General features: G+C 39.6%; 1 protein-coding gene across 5 annotated transcripts in view; it reads left to right on the forward strand.

The window, feature by feature from the left end:
- Positions 1 to 93: 93 nt before the first annotated feature.
- MLLT10 (MLLT10 histone lysine methyltransferase DOT1L cofactor) overlaps positions 94 to 21957 on the forward strand; it is a 122222-nt gene continuing 100358 nt past the window's right edge. For 4 of the 5 annotated variants that reach the window (XM_056484045.1, XM_056484049.1, XM_056484050.1 and 1 more), the window contains exons 1-3: positions 363 to 531; positions 4195 to 4274; positions 20012 to 20066. In XM_056484045.1, the coding sequence (XP_056340020.1) occupies positions 363 to 531; positions 4195 to 4274; positions 20012 to 20066 (304 nt within the window). Of the gene's footprint in view, positions 177 to 362; positions 532 to 4194; positions 4275 to 20011; positions 20067 to 21957 lie in introns of those variants that run through there. The other variant, XM_056484046.1, reaches the window with a different exon arrangement.

A 21957-nucleotide genomic window follows, 5' to 3' on the forward strand; every position in this document is an offset into this window, starting at 1 on the left:
GGCGCTCACGTTCCGCGGGCGGCGCGCGAACCCTCGCGAGGAGGCCCCGGGCCGAGGCCTGCCCGCCCCGCGGGCGCGCGCGCAGTGCGCCTGCGCGCCGGCGCCGCCGCCGTGCCCGCCCGCGGAGCCGCGTCCGCCTCAGGAGCCGCCGCGGCCCGACCGACACAGCCTGGCCGGTTGGTCGGGCGGGGGCGAGACGAGGCGCTCAGCCGGCGGTCATGGGTCCCGAAGCGCTGCCGCGGCGGCGGTGGCGGCGGCTGCGGCTGAGTGACTGAGGGGAGACCCCGCCGGGGGAGGGGGCAGGCGGAGGGCGAGGCGCGTGTGGCGTGCGCGGTGTTGACGACGGTGTTTTTAACCCTTAGATGGTCTCCAGCGAGCCGCTGCTGCTGCCGGTGTCACTGGAGGGCGAGTTCTCCAGTAGCATGAAGGAGATGATCGGCGGCTGCTGCGTGTGCTCCGACGAGCGGGGCTGGGCCGAGAACCCGCTCGTCTACTGCGACGGGCACGGCTGCAATGTCGCAGTGCATCAAGGTGAGCGGGCAGGCGAGGGCAGCGCACCCGCTCCGGCCTCAGCCTCCCCACTTCCTTCTTGGTGCTCCCTGGCTTCTTCCTCTGGGCCTGCTTCCTTCGCCTCCCCATCCCCCCGGCCGTTTTTCCCCCTTTTTCTCCCTCCCCCTCCCAGCTCCTTCTTTTTACCCATGAAGCCTGTTTCCCTGTTTCTAAGGCCACGTGCTTTCTGGTTTGACTTGCTCTGTCATCTTCTCTCCTTCCCGTCTGTCTCTTTTCCCTCACATGAGACTTAGTATAGTATGTTCTTCTGCATTATGGCTGTGAGAAAGGAAGAACTCTCCTTTCAAATTTTTTTTCCCCCCTTTCTTCTTCTGCATGTTTTCTATGTTTGTGTTTCCCAGTCTGCCTCTGCACCCTGTTAACAGCCTCAGCTGCAGCGTTTCAAAGACTCTTTTAAAATTGCTTTCAGTCTTGGTAGAACTTGTTACTGTACTCTATTCTGGTAGTTGTTGCTCTATTTCTTTTTTCCACTATGCGATCCCTGTTGTCCCTGCCTTTCCCAAGTTTGAAAAATTTATTTGAGGGGCAGCCAGGAGACAAGGAGAGTTTAGGGTTGGAAGAGAGGAGTGTGTAGAAAAGACTTAGCTGTCATGTGATTTCTATCTTTGCCTGCCTTTTCTTGAATGTCATTTGGCTGATGTTCCCTGGTAGATGAAGAGACTTCCTGTTGTGGTTCTGCAGGGGGAGGGTGCTCTTTGGAATGGCTGATGCTGGATTTGTTTGGCTTAGTGGAGGCTGGTTGGTTGGTTTCCAGCTCAGTTCAGGAGCTGGCATGTTCCCTCTGTGTGATTGTTTTGTTTCTGTCAGTGGGTTGACCCTTCGTGTGAGAGCAGAGGAAGAAACGATTCTGCTGCTTACATTGAAAGAAAGGAAGTAATCATAACTTTTCCTTTAGGGTTGCAGAAATAAGAATAAGATGGCAATTTTTCTGTACCAACTCTTAAGCAGTCATATGAACTCAGTGACTGGCTTTTTGACTTCTTACAGTTGGTGGACAAATTGGAGGAGACAGAAAATCCTAAATCCAATTCATTAATCTGAATGCCTAATGCATGTGAAATTGCTACTAATGTGTGTCTCATGCTTGGTCTTAAAGTGTGCTGATGTCATGTAGCAGTTGATTGTTCCAAGTATATGCTCCCTTGTAAGTTGACAAATAGTAGAAATAGTCATGATTTAATGAGATATAAAAAATAATTAAGTTATTTTTGTTAACATTGGATTGAACACAGAGGGGAGCTGACAGGACCTCTGAAATTAATCTGGTTTTGAATTGGTTTTCTGTCGTCTTAAGAGCTGAGTAATGTTAATCAGTAGATTGACTGCTCTTGTGGAATCTTAGGATCATGAACAGTAAAATGTGAATACTTCTAGAAGTCATACTTGAAACAGCTATTCCTTTTGCATTATCTTGGACATCTTCCTGTGTATCTAGAGCCTTGCTGATATTTTCAGTGAAAGAATTGGATGATAGCAGCAGTTGGACAGTTGGAGCTGAAATAGCTTGGGAACAAAAGTCAGTTATAGAAAGTATTCCTAGTATAGAGACACACTTCAGCAGGTACAAGAAAATTAACTTGTTTTTTTTTTTTTTAAGTCATATCCAAGCCTGAATTGGAATCTGTCAGGAAGTATGCAAAGTACTGCTTGTTATAAATCCAGAAGCTGTTATAGAGATCATAAGAAAAGAAGAACTCCATGTTTTGATTTACTGTAACATTGATGCTTTAGGTTTTGGATTTGATAAATTATGTGAACAAAGGTGGTAGAGGAGGCATGTCCACTCTTTTTGTGGACTTCCTGTAGTAAATGTAGTAGTCCTCATGGTCAAAGCAGATAGTCTGTATTTGAAGTACAAACAGCAGTATTATCCATAAAACTTTATTGACTGCTTTGTTTTGTTATTATAATTATTCTTAGTTCGGAGGAAACTTTTTTCCAGTTGTTAAGTCATAGGCAAGTTGTGAAGATCTTTTCATGTGTTTAAAGAAGCTTTGCACAGTAGTGGAAGTATAAACAAAACTCTATAAATGGTATTACGGGATATCAGAGCACAAACCTGTGATAGACTCTTCTAGGCTCTAAGTGTGCTCTGTTACCCTGGCAGATACAGAAGTGCTTCACTTCAACTTTGTTCTTTGCCCAACTGCTGTTGCCTCTGGATCTACTTGCCAGCCTTGTCTCTGAGTTGCATTTTATGCTTGTTTCCTATTCTGCACTGTCACTTGCTAACCTAAATGTATGATTGCACATTTAAAATCTTCCTCTCAATATCTAAAGAGAAATTCAGAGTCCCCCTCATCTGTGGTTAATATAGATGCAATGAAAACAAGATTTTTTTTTTCTCATGTTAAAGAATTTTATTGTACTTTAGAAAGGGCTTATCAGAATAGTTTGGACTGTATGTATTTGAATAAAGTATTTGAAAATCTGACAACTGATCTTAATATGACTTCGTGTATGTATTTAATAGAAAATGATGTCATTGACTTTCCTTCATAGAAATGAAGGTGTATTAGCCAGATGTTTTTGTAGCACTGTTACATTACTATTTTTCATCTCTGTGCTATCACAAAATCAATACATTTGTATAGTACAGCTAGAAATTACTAATTTAATCTAAGCTTTCTTCATAACTTCAGATTAATCATATTTCTTTTCTACTTACACACTTAAACCTGATTTTTGTATTTAAGTAACATATGATTGTTGAGAATTGAGACTGACTTATCTTTAATACTTTGGAATTATCTTTCAGCAAAATGTTTGGCTTTTTTGGTTCTTTATTTGCTACACCCATACAAACTATTAGAGTATACTCACAGCACTTGTGTTCTTGTTCGTTCATTCCCTCTGTAGTTCTTGAGGTTGCTTGATGTGTGCAGTTTCAAGCATGAGCAGTGTTGCCAAATTGCTAAACTCTTATTTTCTGTGGAATTTCATAGCAAATGCTTTGGGGTTGCTTTTATATACTTCAAAAATATCAATGACTGTCTTGCAGATAAATCTGCATGTCTGAAAGTCTCTTTCCTAAGGATTTATATTGTAGCCTGGCTCACGTTGCAACTAATCCAAGTCCTGATGCTCAGTTCAGTTTGTGTTTACAGCTCTGTGAATTTTCTGGGGTAAAAAAGCAAACTTTGTTCTGTTCACTATGTATTTTCTGCTTAAGACCATTTAATTTACTTATAAGCGAGTAAGAAAGCTGGATAGTAAGGGTATGAATAAATGTCTTGGGAAGAACAGGTTTGTTAGTTATTTTTAATTTTCTCTTAAAAAAGACCTCTTAATAACAAGCATCTACCATTTATAATGAAGTGTCTCACTTGTTTTGCAGGTAAATAAATAGCAAAACAGGTCACATATGAATCATTGATGCTTTTGAATTGTTATATTACTTTTCAAGCTAATGTATTCTTTTTTCATTTAGCAAATTCTGCATAATTTTTAAAATTTTGATTTCTTGTACTTTTGTGATAGGATTTCATGTGCAGTGTATAGATGCCAGTTTCTTTATAACTTCTATTATATGGGATCAACTGATAGTAAGTTTCTTTTAGAACATATTGTTAGTGTTGTAGTGCTGTTTATGTTTGCTGAATTGTTTTGTTTTGTTCAAAACAGCTTGCTATGGAATTGTTCAAGTACCCACTGGACCATGGTTTTGCAGAAAGTGTGAATCTCAGGAAAGAGCAGCCAGAGTGGTATGTGTTTTGTTTATTAAGTAATGCTAGTTATAATCCTTGTGTGGATAATATTTACCCAAGTGTTACAGTAATAACAGAAGAGAGCTTTGCTTTCTGTTGTAATTCGTCTAAATGCTGCTCAGAAAGACCATTTATCTTCTTATTTTTTTAAAGTGGAAATATGTAACTGTCTTTGAAGTATTCACAGTGTCAGGGTGTGGGGTTTTTATTTTAGGTGGTGATTTATTTTTTAGTTGGTTTGTTTATTTGTCTGGTTTTTATCTTTTTTTTTTTTTTTTTCTCTATGGTGTAGGTTTTGGTTAACTTTGTCAGTTTAACACTTACATAGTTAGGTGCAGGAGGTAAATAAAATCTGTCTCTAATTTTCTTTTACAGCAACCTTAGGTTGCCAGTTAAAAGCTTCAGTCTACAAACACTCCCAATGAGTAGTGTTAATTTCAAAAAATAATGCTTACTTGGAGTGTGATACTTAGAATTGAAGAAGTATTCTTTTATAGTAGATATTGGGGATTCAGATAATGCTTTTCTTTTAACATGGCTATATGAGGTTTTGTTTTGGTCGGATCTGTATGTTTGTAAGATGAAACTGGGTGATGTCAGGCATTTTTAGAAAAAGAGAATCCCATTTCTCCCTACTTGGAACTTCCTTAGCTTGTCTTTCAGCAAAAGATAAACTGAGAGAAGTGAGAGTATTACAAAAAGCTGTTCTTTGCCTCTGAAAAAAATGCCATTGGAAGAGAAGGTGGTGCAGCATCTTAGAGCTGTGTGTAAACTGTTTGTAACTTTCATATCTAAAAACAAATGAGGAGTCAGAGACCAAATTTTTCAGTTACCGTCAGTGACTATCAGTGTGTTTACGTGGCCTGTTTGCTGCACCTATTTCCTTCTCTAATATAAAGTGCTATGGAAATGGTGGCAAGACTTACTTTTGAATGAATTTTTGGCACAGATCTAAAGAATCTCTTTCCTCTGCTTTTTCCCACTTTTTGCCACTAATGTGTTCATAATGCCCAGGGTAATTAGAACTAAGTTCTCCCAGAGCAGACCTGTTGGTAGGAGTAAGAAGGGATTGATTTTTGTATGTTCTTCAAGTATTAGTCAATAGAAAATCAAAACCCTTTCTGAAGAAAGACTTGTTTCTTTTCCTGGGGAAACCATCAGCTGTGTAAAGTTTTAAGAGTAGCATTTTTAATATATTTTATATATTTTTATTTGATATGTACAGGTTGATAGAAAAGTTAAAGTACAGAGGAGAGAGAGAAAGGTGGTGACTACAAGAGAATTTTCCAAGACTATGATAGGGAATACTTGTGGCTTGGAATGTAGTTAATCCTGGCTTCTTGTGACACAAGGAGTGAAAGAGAACTGTCCAGAGTTCAATAATAATAGTGTCTCACTGTATTAGGATAATTTCTTGAGTTGACCAAGAGAATAGCTTTGATAGACTATTTTACTTTCTGTTTGAATTGAAGAAGGAATATAATATAATAACTGAATTTTCTGCCAAGTGTATTCTGTTATTGTTTCCACCAAACAGTGTCTCTTTAGTTCAACATACTGATTGCTGATTTTGTTTTGAAAAAAGAAATCCCATTTGTAATGTAGTGTAGGTTTAAGTGGTTCTCAGGTGAAACTGATTGCATGTGAGGTGTAACAGCTGAAGTTTTAACAACTATTTGTATGTTAGTGAGTTAGAAACATGGTGGCTGTATCTGAAGTGTCTTGGAGCAGCTCTTGACATTCAGAAACTAAATTCGAGCCTTGACTTCTGTATGGAAACTGGAGCTTTACAGTAAGCAGTTTACCAGACGCAGAAGTTCTAACACACTTGCTTACAAAAGCAAACGTCCTTATCATCACTGTATGAGATTGTAGCTTGGTTTTTTTCTTGGCCTTTTTGCCTATAAACAAACCAGAATTAAGTTATTCGTATTACATTAGACTATGCTTCTGCTTACTTACTTTTAATCTTTAAAAAGACCTCAGTATTGTACATAAGGCATATTTTTCCATGCTGATGTTGTCTGTGTTGTGTGTTTTCGGGATGCCTTTCTTGGTTGTTTTTCTTTTTTAATCTTCAGTTGCTGGGCGAATAAGTTCATTCTGATAAGCAACTGCAGTTAACTGCTTACACTAAAGTTAGTCTTGCTTTAGCAATGAGAAGAAATGGGCTGACTCAGGAGTACATGGTGCAAGCTGGTGGGTCACCAGAGAAGTTAGTTTAACAGCAGACTAGGACAGGTACTTCCTGTATACTATCAAGTGTTATGCACTGGTGTGTACTGTGTTCCCTTTTTTTTGGGGTGCTGCCTCTAGGCTGGTACATACTGGGTGGGAGCCAAAGTGGTGGCTGGTTGACTTGTGTGTTTTTGCTGGGAGCTGGGAGCCAGCATCTTGGCTGCTGCACGGTCAGTTGGAAAGCATTGCTCCATGCTGGACAAGTCATACTGAATTTTGAATCCAGCAGGGTCTTGTTTTCCTCTGTGAGAGAAAGTGTGACTTTTCATGAACTGAACTGTTTGGCTAATGTATATATTGAAGTGGCTGGTAATTATTTGTCTTCCTTTTTAATCATGCTTATGTAGTACATAGTTGAAGATTGTAATCCCAGTATGCACTTCTTACATCACTGTGTAAGTTTGTACCTATTGCTTGAAAAATCTTAGTTTTCTCTAAATCAGCTCATTTCTCTTAGCTGGTCTACGGTGAAATTCAAGTCTCTTCAAGATAGGTGGTGACTGCTCTCAGCTTTGCCTGTGTCAGCACCATCTGTTATAACCATGCATAGTGGGCCCTTTTGGTGTCTTCAGATGTGTCTGAACTGCTGAGTCAAAAAGCAGGGCAAATATGTATTGATGTAGACAAAGTTAATTTTGAAGTCTATGGACTACTACATAAGGGACTTTGGGTCCAGGCTTAAGAAATTGGATGGTGCATGTATGTTGTCCAAGGGGTGATAGTTCTGGTACCCAAAGAAAGACTGGAGAACTAAGTTTAGGATTTGTAGCACATCTGTTGTTGAAAAAGGCTTTTACCCCCCCCAATAATCATGTTGTGTGTCAAACATCTTCTTTGATGATCTTATGTTAAGAATTATTTAAATATAGTATATAGTGGGGTAAAAATAGACAATGCGTTAATGGTTTACTACAAGCTACTACTCTACATACTCATCATGAAGGAGCTGCGGTAATCTGTGTGATAGAGTCCAGGTGGGAGTTCACCATTTGTGCAGGTAGATTGGTCAGGCTTTTTAGCTATGTGTACGTTCTGTTCTTCTGAATCCAGCTTGGTTCAGAGACCAGGAGATCTCTGTACTGAACTTAAGAATGCCAGGAAATTTTGGTACCTCAAAGTGTAGCTCAGATACTAAATGTGAGGTTGGATTGCTTGCATTGCAGGTGAATCACTATGTTGAGCTGTTTCACTGGAATATGAGTATTGTAGCCTGTCCTTGCATCTGGAAGAATCAGTTTAGACTTGGTACAAGTTACTCCAATGTCGTAACAGTGGTGGTTTTTTTGCTTGGGATTTCTGTGGGGTTTTTTTGGTGGGGTGGCTTTCGAAGTTAAATGCAGTCATGGTCCAGAACTGAGTCAGCATATTTGTATGACACTATAGCTTGCCTAATAAGCCACCTGGATTTTAGTCCTGTGTTTAGTCCTGGATTTTAGAAATGTGTTTGCTGAGGGGGCTGTGACTGGCTGTGGAGCTAGCCACCTAAGATATGACATAGCCTCCATCTGTATGTCAGCTCTGTCTGGCATAATTGGAGTCTGTGCTTGCACATGTGTTTTTTGGAACTTGGTGTGGAGACAAAAGGACTGTCGTTGCAGAGTAAGTTTTGACCATACAGTACTCAGTACTTAAGTGTTCAGAGCAGTAGAAATGCAACTATACTGTTTACCCAGTTCAGGTACGCTGTGTACTCATAGTGATAGGTTCCTGCTGGTTGTCCTATGAGACCTGAGCTGCATTTGCAGCTGCTGCACAGATGATCCAGAGTCTGAACAATTGAATTTTATTTATTTATTTATTTTTAATAATGAATATGACAAGAATTGAAGTGCTCTCCAAATTCTCTTTTAAAAAAATGTTTCATCACATTCATCTACAAACTTTTTTTGTAGAATTGCTCATAAGAATTGTTTGATGTATCCATGTTTTTACACCTCACCCCCAGCATTTATGTTTTCTAAAACAAGCAAAGATGCCGTATTACTTGCCTTTTGCCTAAACAGAGGCAAAGAAAGAGGAATTAGGAATGCAGCCTTTTGATATGCAGACATGTTTGTGGTCAATGCTCTGACACCTCTGGCTCAAAAGATTGCGTGCAGGGGAGTGGGATCTCTGCTTATTGAAACCTGACTTTGTAAACTAGAATGAATGTTGATAAATATGGTCACAGTACAGGTGAACTAAACTTTATTTTAGAAGAAGAAAACTTGCTGATTTTTTTTTCTTCAATTTGAATACTGTCCATCAATAAGGACTAATATACTGTGAAGTCTCTTTGAAGATATCCCTTGAAATAATTCTTTAAAAAATATTGAAATTATTGTTTCTTTAATGTGTATCCATATTTTTCCTTAAGGGACACTTCATGTAAGAATATTACTACATCTGCTTTAAGAATATTGTAACAAACATTACTAGAAGAATTGCTTTAGTTTTGAGCGCACTACAGAAAAACTGATCTTTGTGCTTTTGTTATTTGTCTGTTATTTATGAATGGCTGTGCAATCTAGAAGGCATTGGATATTAGTTTGTATATCTTGAATAAAAAGTCTGCCTAAGGATACTTAGAGAGAACATATTGTATTTGGTTTATGTGACAAGGTTTTGTTAATAAAGGAGCAACAGGAAAGATTTCCCTGAGAAGCTGCCAGAAACATCCCCTGTGTCTGCCGGAGCCAATGCTAGCCTGGCTCCAAGACAGACCTGCTGCTGGCCAAGGCTGAGCCAATCAGCAACCGTGGCAGTGCCCCTGAGATAACATATTTAAGAACAGATAAAAAACCCTGCTGTACAGAAACTGCAGCTGGAGAGAGGAGTGAGAATGTGTGAGAGAAACAACTCTGCAGGCACCAAGGTCGCTGAAGAAAGAGGGGGAGGAGGTGCTCCAGGTGCTGGAGTGGAGATTCCCTTGCAGCTGGTGGTGAAGACTGTAGGAAGCCAGGCTGTCCCCCTGCAGTCCATGGAAGCTAGCTGGGGAGCAGAAACCCACCTGCAGCCTGTGGAGGACCCCGTGCTGGAGCAGGTAGATGTGCCTGAAGAAGGCTGTGACCCCATGGGAAGCCCATGCTGGAGCAGGCTCCTGGCAGGACTTGTATAGAGAGAGGCCCATGCTGGAGCAGCTTTGCTGGCAGGACTTGGGACCTGTGGGGATTCTCTAGTGGAGCAGTCTTCCTATGGGACTGCTCCCCATGGAAGCGGGGGAGGCATACTGAAACAGTTTGTGAAGAACTGGAGCCTGTGAGAAAGACTTACATTGGAGAAGTTGGTAGAGGCTTGTCTACTGTGGGAGGGACCCCATGCTGAAGCAGGGGAAGAGTGTGAGGATTTCTACCCCTGAGAAGAAAGAGGAAACAGCATGTGGTGAACTTACCACAGCTCCTATTCTCCTGTGCTGTTGGGTGAGAGGAGGTAGTAGAAATGGGGAGTGAAGTTGAGCCTGGGAAAAATTGAGGGGTGGAGAGAAGGTATTTTAAGATTCAGTTTTTATTTTCTCATTATCCTACACTGACTTGCTTAGTAATCAATTTATTTTTCCCCAAATTGAATTTGCTTTACCCGTGATGGTAACTAGTGAGTGGTGTCTCTCTGTCTTTTTGTTTACTAGGAGCCTTTTCTTCCATTTCTGTCCCCTGTCCAGCTGAGGAAGGGAGTGACAGAGAGTGTTGGTGCACACCTAGTATCCAGCCAGGTCCAACTCACCATGGTGTGTTTTAGTGCCACAGATGGGGCATAGGGAAATCAGGATAAGGAAAGTAATTGGGTAGGTAGCAGCCAAAACTTGGACTGAACAGAATTAGAGAGAAAAGTGAAATGACTGTGGAGACTTTGTGTTGTTCTCATTGTGGTGAAGGTGCAAATTTTTATTTTGAAATGCTATTGATTGAGTGATGTGTGTTTCTTGTCCATTACATAGATGGGTGAATATTGTTTGCATTGCATTTCATGAGTATGAGAAAATATTTTTTCCTGTGCACGTTTTGTTGGTGTATATAGTGATTACAGACCTGAAACCTTATTGTACTGCAACTCAAAAGATGACTGAATTGCTTATCATTACAATGTCTGGTCTTCAAGGTTAGGAGTACTAGAAGTGCAGTGTAGTTTGTGTGTACTTCCCCAATGTATCAAAGTGGGAGTATTAATGCCATTTCTGATTGTGCTTCCTTCGTGCTCTTTTTTTCTTTCTTTATTTTGTGCTGCATTTTTCCCTGCTTGTATGTGTACTTGTTACTTGGTTTGTAAACACATAGATGAGTTCATAAACTTAGCTGAAGCACTTTCCTGCAGCAAAGGTCTGCTGCTTTTAAGTTTTGATTAGCTACAGTTTACTGAAACCTACATGTGATTTGTGCAGTAGTTTATAATTACATTATACAGATTATGGTTACATAGAGTATTCCGGCTTTAAAACAGTGTTACATGACTCAAGTACTACTTGATCAAAAACTTTTAAACATAGATTTCGATATGACAGGTACTTCAGTGAATAGTTGAAAGGTTCTTTGGCAAAATTACTAACCGAAGTGAGGCTAGAACAAAATATTTTCCCTTACAGGAATTGGATAATCCTTACGTGGAAATGTTTTATGACTGTTTGTTTCGTATTCATTGGCAGAAGTCTCTACAGTAAACAAGGAGTTCTTCAGCTGGTGAGAAGCCTTGCTTAGAATTGATGCTAACATTTTATAGCTAGGAATTTTTAGGATAAAGCTATGGTATGTTGTGGAGGCTGGTGAGAATCAGGAAAAAATAAGCAGTGTGAATTTTCCCAAGCTACTAAAAAGAAAACAGAAGGGAAAGAATTAATAACAAAGCTAGCACCTGCTGTTGTGGACAGGAGGAGTGGGTAAGCAACGTGATGTTTTGGTAAAAGCATGTTTACAAGACCTATTGCCTTTCTTGGACCAATGAGCTGATTCTGTCCATTAGTTCTGCGAACCAGTCTATAAAAGTGTTTACTTCTGCCATAAATCACTGCTGCCTCTGCTTTCTGCATGAAGCCTGTGTTGCTGTATTCTTTCGCTGCTTCCTAGCCTTACAGGGACAGTATGTTGCAGAAGAACATTGAAATTAACCATTGCATACTGTATTTTCTTCATGTAGATTGAATTGGGTCAGTCGCATATTTTTAGGCTGATAAAAAAAAATTGCTGGTGTTTAGTTGGAAATGCAGCCAAATGTGATAGGCATTTCTCATAGCCTTCTGATGCTTTATATTAAAGATCAGTGTATGAATCTTAAACTGTATGTTTATAACTTGTATTCTTGCAACATCTAGCAGGGCTTACTAGTTTGAAGTATATGGTAGGAGATTTATGGTTTTGGATTTCCAAAGTTGGAGTAGCCAGATCACGATACACCTTGTGTGTCACCACTGTGTTACATTGTACTCTACATTATTTCACTTCCAGTTACCTTACGGATCCTAAGTGAAAGTATGACTAAATGTAGATGGTCTTGGAAGAATGCTGATTTGCATGTTGAGTGTCTCTAATCTTCTTGTCACAGTCTACAAATTTATTATCTATAGTAGATGTTTTTGACAGAGCTCACTGAATCTGCATATATTTTTATCTGATGCCTTGATAAAAAGAACTAGGTCAACTCTCTTTAATTTATCCAGGTATAAACCCTAAAATGCTTTGGGTAGTCAGTCTGTTTTTCTTTCATCTGTCAACTCTGCTTTAAAAAAAAGTTTTTTCCTTCTCCTGGGACAGATGACTGAATCGAGATGGGGCAGAGATTTGGCAAATTTATCAGCATCAAGAAATGGTTATTTTAAGTTGAAGATGACTTAAATTCTTAAGTTGTCAAGTTGTAGAACACAGCACTTTGGAAGAGAAGTACTGACAGCATACATTCGTTTGCTCTATTAGTGATGTCAGCCAGCTGGGGATTCTTATATGTGGCAGAAGATACTTTGATTCCTGTTGGTGCTTTGTTGTGGTTTATGAACACTGGAGTCTAGCATGAATCATAGCAGAACATTGCAACTTTAATTTGCCTTTTTTTGACTATTTGAAAAATTGTGCAGTTAGCTCCTTGCTGACTTCTGTTTGAAATCCTGGCATGGTTGTAAGCTATCATTTATAGACTCATTTAGATCAAAATAGTGAAGGTGGGTATTTTGTGAGTTTATAAGGTTTATATAGGGTTTATAATGTCTGAACATACCATGGGTGAAGAGCATTGATAAGGTATATTGCTATCCCACTGTAGTTTAGAAGCTGATAAATAAGGAAGTATGGATTTTGTTTTGTAGATAGAAGTCTCTTCTTTTGCTGAGCCACAGGTTCCTAAAGCAGCTCATCCTCATCACAGCTGTACTGTGTTGGGGAAGAATGAACTTTTGACTCTGGCGAGTATTACAAAGCATGAATCTTAAAATAGAAAGGAACTCTAATGGGAATTTTCATAATACCTAATTGGTTTTAAAGAAAAAGCCCCAAAAAACCCAGTAAAATATCAGAGTAGAAACATTTGGTATGAATGGATAGCCTAAGTTTGGTGTAAGTAGATATTCAGTAATTTTCAGCAGCTGCTGGGAATGCTTGTGAGTGTTTCTGGACTTTCTGGAGGCTTCAAGGGCTGAGATGTTGATTTTCCCTGGTTAGTCTTTGTACATTGTCAGTAGTGATCTTGCTTCATTGAAGATTACTTGAAGCAGGGAACAGAAAGATGAGAAGTCATTGCATTCTGAGGGCTGGGGGTTGCCAGCAGATGTAGATGTGGTCAGTCTGGTGCATATCCTGTTGCTGGGTCTGTTCTTATGCTAACTGCATATTATTTCACATCGATTGATAGAATTTATGTGTAGATTTAAATTTCCAGATAAAAATGTCTTGGCGGCAGTGTAGTGGTTTGCACTACTCTGCAAATTGTCTGTGGGTTTTTCAGGTTGGTCAATAAGGACCTGCCCATGCTGGCTGGGCCTGATTTCCCTGGTTGTTCAGCATACGCCCTGTGATAGGACTCAAGGTGATACGCTTCATGACCTCCCTAGCACTGAGGTCAGGATGGTAGTCCTGCAATTCCCTGGATCTTCCATTCAGCCTTTCTTGTAGATAAGGTGTCTCAATTGCTAATCCTTACTCAACTGAGACCTCCCTGGTTAGCCAGGGCTTCTGGTAAAAGATTGAAAGTGAGTTGGCAAGCTCTTCTGCCATTTCCTTCAGTACCCGTGGGTGGATCCCATCCAGCTCCATAGACTTGTGGCTGTCTAAATGGCAGGGCAGGTCACTGACAATTTTCCTCCTGGATTATGGGTCCTCCATTCTGTCTTCCAGCTCATATTTTCACTAAAATGTGGTTTAAAATTGCAGCAAGAAGTGGATTTAACCATTCTTCTGTTTGTTTAATGACTACCAGGAGCAGCAGAATAAAATGTTTTGTCTGATAACTTTTAACTCCTGTTGACCAAAAAAAATTGGAAGAGCTTGAGTGTTGACTTTCAAGAACTGTTATGCTGATTGTATGTAACTCTCTCTTTTTGGTATTTGTAACTTCATCGATCACATACTGCCATCTCATAGAGTTGTTTCTTTCGTTAAATACTGTTTTGTTTTTTCTCTCCTGTTGTCAAGCAGTATGAAACAGTAATTCTGTGATCAAAATGTACTTTGGAGAGTAAAAACTGTTGTGGAATAGTGTCATACTGTGTATATGCACCTTGACAGGGAATTTAAGCTTCCAAACGCAACATTTTGCATATAGGGCTGATGCCTGTTGAAAATCTTTAAATACATGAATGTCAGGGAAATATCAAAACAAAACTGAGCAAGAAATCTGTCTATATTACTAGCAATATAAATTTAGTCTGGTTCAAATGTATGTTTTTTTCCCCTTTTCCCTTTTCGCCTTCCCTTCCCATTTTTAGCCAGTGTAGATAATGCCACCTCCCAAATAAGGTAGTTTTATCCTTTATGTCTTTTCTTGACCACCTGTCTGTGTTCCTGTTACATTTGTTATCTGATGTTCTTGTAGCCTTATGGAAAGGTGGCTCAAAGAAGTGATCTGACTGGAAAAAAAATAATTTTTAGGTTGCTGGTTAGGATTTCCATATAGTCAAATGAATGCTTTTCCCAGAGCAAGGAGGACTGTAGAAAGAACACAGCAGGGGATGGTCAGTGTTCTTCGTGATCTTCTTCTGGCAGCAAAGTGCAATTATGCTACCTTAAAGTGAGCCTGTAGTAAAGTCAGCTGGAACTGCAGCCTGATGTCTTGACTAACTTTAAGGAAGTGTGGTCTGTTTGATCTGCTGTGATCCTGTGTTATTTAGGTTAACAGGTCAACTGAAAGAAACATTTTATTGCCTCATTGCAATGCTGGGAATTCAGTCCTGCAGGATTTTACTTGGTTGACAATCATTATTCAGGTGAATGGTTCCAATGGCCTAGCTTGGGCGAAAATTCAGTAAATTACTTGCTCAAGAATTCTTTGACCTTTGTTTTCTTATAACAAGAGACAGCATGTAATGGATGTCTGCAGATGATTCTTTATGAATGTGCTCCAAATTTTCAGAACCCTGAGGGAAGAACAATGTTATATTCATATTACAATTTTTCTTCTTCTCTCCTGCTTGTGTAGTCTTGTCTCTGTCTCTCTTTAGCTTCCCTATTTACCATGTGCCTTTTGCTCTTTCTCTTCATTTCAACATGAATAAGGTAGTCTCTTGGATTGAATCAGTTTCTCTATGCCTTTCCAGTTGAAAGATTGGTAGAACTTGGTTTAGCAAAAAAGACTTGGAAAATGATGATTGTGTAATGTTACCTAATAAGGCATATTTATCTAGAATAGAGTAAAAACACTTTATACCACAATACAGTAGTTGGACTATAAATTATTCAGTATGGGAAGCTGGAATTGTTTAGCTCCTTGTTTTACTTTGGTCTTCCATTCTTGCAACTTTATTCTGATGGGTATCTTTAGTTGACACCTCTGTTCTTTTATGTTATTATTTCAATTCTTTATTTTTTCTTGGTTATTTTTACTTTTTAAATAATATTGAGAGGATAAAAAGTTTCTTTCTTTTTCTGCATGGATCTCATGCTTTTGATTTTAGTTCTCTGCTGGGTGATGTTTTAAAGACTGGACTCCTCAAGAGGCAATGGGTTTTTCATCAGACTCAGGCAATTTGCCTGAATGCTAAAGGTATAGGATCAGTCTTTGTTTACTTAATTGAGTTGCTGTTTATGTAGCTCAGAAGTGAGTTGTGACAGTCACGCTGTCAGACTCTTCCAGCTTCACAGCTTTGAGATTGGTTTCACTTTAGTCCTCTACAGGAAACCTCATAGTCCAAAGCCTTTCCTACTGAGAGTTCACCCCAATTCTACATGGACAGAAGCTAGATCCATGAACTTCATCTCTTCCACCAAAGAGCTGCAAAAGCGACATGTCCTTACACCCTGTAAGGACGGGAAGGAAAAGGATTATGTAATTTTCTACAACTTCACTGTGTTCTTTCAGCCAGTATTTTGTCTCTTCACTCTCTTCAGATCTAACTCAGCTGCTGTACCTACAGCACCACATGCGCTGCTGCAGCTCCTGAGCTAGTGCCCTTTAGCACACCAAAGGATGTGATTATTCTCTAGGGTCACAATCAGTGTCTGTAGTGCTCACATTTACACTGCTTAGCCTAATGATATTTATCTGAATTGTTGATCAGTCATAGCAGCTTGTCCTATTTGTGCTATGGTATCTTGTAGGTGTCGTATCTGCCCCTGCTGCCTGCTCTGTCTGTCCTGCACAGCTGGTTTAGCAGTTCCCCACAGTGTTTCTGTGGGGAAACAATAAATCTGTTTCAGAAATCCTTTGCCAGAGATAAGACTTAAAACACACAACTGGAGAAAAGAGCCTTGTTATGGTCCATGTGCTCAAATATTAGAGACCATATGTATAGATCATCAGATTATTCCATGTACTGTGTTGCATCATCAGCATGCATGATAAAAAGATCAAAATATTATTCCCTCCATTTTAGAGCTAGTAATAAAGTGTTAGTTTAATGAAAAAAAAATCTCTAGTAGCTACTTGTCTCTAAGCATGAGATTCACTGTTCCTACCTGGCAAAGCTCCTGGTTTTACTGTGTAGTATGTATTGAAACTTGGCAAGCAGAAATGGGTGACAGAATCTGAGTGTGGAGGCTGGGAAGGAGTTAGGCTCCTAATGCAGAGAAGGGCTGCGGATGGCTGTGTGCTCTGTTAGCTTACTAGGGTGCTACTTTATTGCAGATTGTGGCCAGATTTCATGGCACCAGAACTGCTCAGTGTTATCTAAGTGCAAGTATCTCTGCACAGTTACCAGTTGTCAGCACCATGAGAGATGAGTGCAATTCTGCACTCCAAGTTTTCTTCCACTGTCAAAGCTTCCTCCTCCACTTCAGTTTTCTGTCCTGCATCTTCTCTGACTGGTTGTAGCCAGGACTGTGGAGGATTATTGAGGGACCTGGGTCTTGTAGACATAGGAGACAAAAATAATTCAGGGGAAGCTGATGAGACTGAATGGAGCATACTTAACTCTTCTGCATAAAGGACTGACTCAAGTCATTACATCTTAGTGTCATGTGATCATTTTGATTTATTTTGTGGTAAAGTTTGCACAAGAAGCTTTCTGATTCTTTTATTACTGGTGCTGCAGTGCTGTGGCTGCCTGCCATTAGCTTTGCTGATGCAACTGTGTAATTATGCTTAAATTGCATCATTGGTATGATCTGAATTAAAAATGTTAAAAAGTTTATTTCATTCTATTTCACTGATCTGTTCTAAGGGGCAGCCCTACAGATAGTTGTGTCAGTAGCTGAGGGAGTGGTGGAGGGAAAAATTAAGGGGGAAGTGAAGAGAAGAAGTGAACCTCCTAAACTGGTTTTGCCACTAGTGAAAATGTGTGTCAGACTTCCATAGGCTTGCAAAGGTGGGGCAAGGTAGAAGCTGTTGGCAGCTTCTCTTCTTTTTTACATCATCTCATCTCATTGGCTTTAAGCTGCCAGCTTGTAGCTTTGGGGTGGGAGCAGACTTTATTGCACTGTGACCATCAATACATTCCAGGCTTCTTTTTTTAGAATTCTGGTTCAGTGTATGAGAAATTCACTGAAATGTAACTGTTGCTACTGTGTGTCTCTCACCACTTTAGTATTTAATATTTGGAGAGTTGAAGTGTTAAGATGCAGCTTACAAATATACTAAAAAAAAAAAGGTGTAATGATCCAAGTCTGCAGGCAACTTGCAGAATGGTTAAGATCACTTTTATATCTAAATTTCACCATGGACTTAATGCTGACTTTCAATAAATTGCTGATTATTTTAGTGAGAGAGAGATGAGTGAAGCAAAGGAAAAAAGGCTACAATCCTAAGGATTCTTCTTTCTGTGTGCAGCTCTCTATACCAGTGCACTGAGAAAAAATAAGTTTTTTTTCTAGTTTACCTTCCATGAAAGCATCTTTGCTGCTAATATAAATTTTTTTACAGGTTAAGAAGGATAGTCTTACAGATTTCTTACAGGATAAGATAGTCCTCGAGATATACTTTAGCCATATGAATTTCAGGAATGGAATTTCTAGTTCCTCAAATAAGTTTGCACAATCCGTTTCTGAGGCACTTCTAGCATCATAGGCTCCTTTATCTGCTGTCTTGTCAGTTAGCCAGTAATGAGGAATAGCACTGTTCGGGGAACAGCAAAAAGATGAGGTGTCCCACTCTGTTTGAAGGATGTGTTAAGTTTGCATCTGATGATCTTGATTTGCTTAAGAAGATTATTAGGTTTGTATGCTTTGAGTTGTCCCTAATCTGGAAAAATATAAAGGTTGGAATATGGTGATTCCTTGGTATAGGATCTGATATAGTGGTGTTCTTGTGCTTGTAATTTGGAGCACTTGATGTGGAATGTGTGTCAAATCTGGTAATTTCTGCCATCTCTGGTTTGGAATTGGTTCACATGCTCTAGGATACTTAGAGATAAACATGCTATTAGGAACTTGATAGGAGGCAGTGATAGCAGAAAAACTGTTCTATTGTGATCCTGGTGTATGTTGGAAGAATATTACATCACAGATGACTTCGACCCAGGGCTGGCAGGGACATGAAGGAAGTTTGCAGATGGTACAAAACTGGCAGGAACTGTTCACTCCCTCGAAGGCAGAAAGGTCCTGCAGTGACTCCTCAACAAGTCAGAGGGCTGGGCAATCACCAACCACATGAAGCTCAATGAGGGGAAGTGCTGGATTCTGCACCTGGGATGGGGCAGACCTGGATGTACAAACAGACTGGGGAATGAGAGGCTGGAGAGCAATACCACGAGAAAGGGACCTGGGGGTGCTGGTCCATGGTAAGTTGAACATGAGCCAGCAGTGTCCTGGCAGCAAGGAGGGCCAACCTGTCCTGGAGGGCATCAGGCACAGCATCACCAGCAGGGCAAGGGAGCGATTGTCCTGTCCTGCTCTGCTCTGCACTGGGGCAACCTCACCTGGAGTGCTGTTCTGGGTGCTACAATATAAAAAAAGGCATGAAACTGTTAGAGTGTCAGGCCATGAGAATGGTGAAAGGCATTGAGGGGAAGCTGTGTGAAGAGCAGCTTAGGTGTCTTGGGTTGTTACCTTGGAGAAGACTAAGGGAAGACATCATTGGAGTCTGCAGTTTCCTCATGAGGGGAAGAGGAGGGTCAGGCACTGATCTCTTCTCTGTGGTGACCAGTGACAGGGCCCCAGGGAATGGTCTGAGTTGTGTCAGGAGAGGTTTAAGTTGGATGTTAGATAAATGTTCTTCACCCGGGAGATGGTTGCACACTTAACAGGCTCCCCAGGGAAGTGATCACAGTGCTTAGAGTGCTGACAGAGTTCCAGAAGTGTTTGGACAATACTCTTGGCCACATTGGGATGACTCTTGGGGTGGTGCTGTGCAGGGTTAAGAGCTGGACTTTGATGAACCTTGTGAGTCCCAGTTTATTCTGTCATTCTGTGATCAAACTACTTATTTCCAGACATGTGGTTTTGCTACAGTTGATAACTTCTGACCTCCTTTTTCCGAGACAGAAAGTGAGGTTGGTTTTTGTCTCCCAGTTATGTGCACCTGTGCTGATCATATCCACAGCTCTTCTTCATGACTGACCACCTTGGTGAATACAGAGAGGCTAGGAGAAGGAAATACAGTAGGGAGTTTTTGGCTGTGTCCAAGCTTCTTGGACTTCTTAAAGACTACCCTATGCTCTTGTTTTTGGAGGCTTGTCTCCAGAATTCCATGGTGTGGAACCCAGGAAGAAAATCTTGGAGGTAGAACCTTGAGTAGCTTTAATATGTGTCATAGTTCCAAGATCTGGAGGAGAAAGCTTTATTTTTCAGAAACTAACATTAGTATTTAAGTAAAGGTTAAGTGAAAACACACCCATTCATTTTTAAAGAATGGTTGCTTCCTTAATATCAGATAACAGTTTTAATGTATGTGGTTTCTTTTTCAATGCTTCTGTGATCATTCCATTTTTTTATTTTATTTTTGCTTTTTTTTCCTAGAGATGTGAATTATGCCCTCATAAGGATGGTGCTTTAAAGAGAACAGATAATGGGGGTAAGTTTTATTCTTGCTTTTTGTGAACTCTCTTATTTGTATGAGGGAAATAAATCTGTGGAAATAAAATTAGAGGAATCCTAACATAAAAGAAAACACAGACTGCTTTGGAAAGAGATAACTATTTTACAGTAACTCTTATTTGTCCACTCTAGGCTCAATTTACTTTGAGGACATCTATCATTCTTAGTTTATTTTTTAGGAAAAAAGTTACAATAGTAGTAGTTGCAATAGTAATAGTTACAATAGTGCATTTTAATATAAGATTTAATGTGTAAAATGGATGAATTTTATGTGTATTTAGTTGGAGCCTCAGCATTTATAGAAAGCTGTTGAAAGTGCACCATTCATGGAGGAAAGTGGAATGTTTTACGTCTATAGCCTAGACTCAGTGCACCAGTGCATTTTCTAAGCTTGACTCTTTCATGCCTGATTTACTAATAGGTTCTACAACAAAGAAGTTAGAGCTGGAAAGTTGCAGTAGTGATTACCTCACTCTTGCATCTTTCTAATCTCACTGTTCAGGTTATCATCAGTTCTGCTCCTGCTGAGTAGAACTGCTAGAGAAAGTCCCCACTGAATATCCTGTCTTGATTATGTTTATATTAATAGCTGGGTGATATGAGTGAAAAATTTCAATTAACTTTTCAATCACTTTTGGAATGTTGCCTTCTCTCTCTAGTAGATACTTCTAAATTCCTATCCATCATCTATCTGTAAATAGCCTGGTCATTTTGATACTGAGCCATTTCTCTTGTGAGAGAAGAAAATATCTGTATTGTGGAATTCACTTGGACAGTATACTTAAATTGTATTCTGCAGATTCTATGCTGTGTATGTAATATTCTGGCTAATTAAATCTTAGCTTAGTGTTGATGCAGCTTTGCTATATCTGTTGCAGTTGAGTTGCAGGAGCACAGGGCCTGCTCATGTTTGTGCTGATCTACCTTTTCCCTTATGAACCTTTGACTGCTCTGTTCATATATATATCTATGCTCTAGGCTTACCATTTTAGTGTCAACTGGCTCAAACACATCACTGAACTTAGTGCCCAGTACTTAAGTCTTATTCCTCTTCTTTATTATTCTTTTCATGTTGATACATGTAATGTTGAATTAATTTCTTTAGAAATGGCAGCTGGACACTTTCTTTTTAGGAAATAGTAATAAGAAAGCTTGAAATGTCTTGAAATATACAGTAAAATTTGTGAAATGTAAAGTAGCTGAAGTGTTTTCTGGTTTTATACTTAGGGTAGTATTTGGGAATGCTTTGCTATAGTCTGTGGTGACCTTGAAACTTATTTGCTTGAAGTCTTGAGAACTTACTCTGATAGTGTGCATCAAAGGTGTGAGCATCCTCTTAGTTATCTCTCTTACGACTCTATTAATTGCAATTATAAATTCTTGTCTGAAAGTGAATCACTTTATAAGATTGAAGTGCTTTAAGTTTAAATAGCAAAGATATAACACTGTACTGTAATTTTAATATCCAAATGTTTTCATCAGTGAAAGCTTCATAGTGAAAATTTCATAGCTGAGAGGCTTAAGAATTTGTATTTTCTTCTGAAAATACCCAGCCTCTGCAGCAGCTCTTGTCTGTGGTGTTGAAAACGGTGAATTCTACTTTGTGGACCAAATGCCCTTTAAATAATAGCTTTACAGAAGGGTGTGCACCTTGGCAAATACTTTGACTCGTGTTGCATTTCAGAAATCCGCATTCTTACTTGAAGCTTCCCTTTCAAAGAGTTACCTAACAAAAGAATGTGCCAGAAGATTTTTAGAAATACTGTTCAAGATCAGATAATGGGCTTGCCAGTTGAAAGTGGCATTTTCAGTAGGTTAATGCTTAATTTTTTTTTAATGCTGTTACACCTTTTGTTGCCAAGCAAGTC

This window comes from Oenanthe melanoleuca, chromosome 2 (genome assembly GCF_029582105.1).
Source record: "Oenanthe melanoleuca isolate GR-GAL-2019-014 chromosome 2, OMel1.0, whole genome shotgun sequence".
Classification (NCBI taxonomy): domain Eukaryota; kingdom Metazoa; phylum Chordata; class Aves; order Passeriformes; family Muscicapidae; genus Oenanthe; species Oenanthe melanoleuca.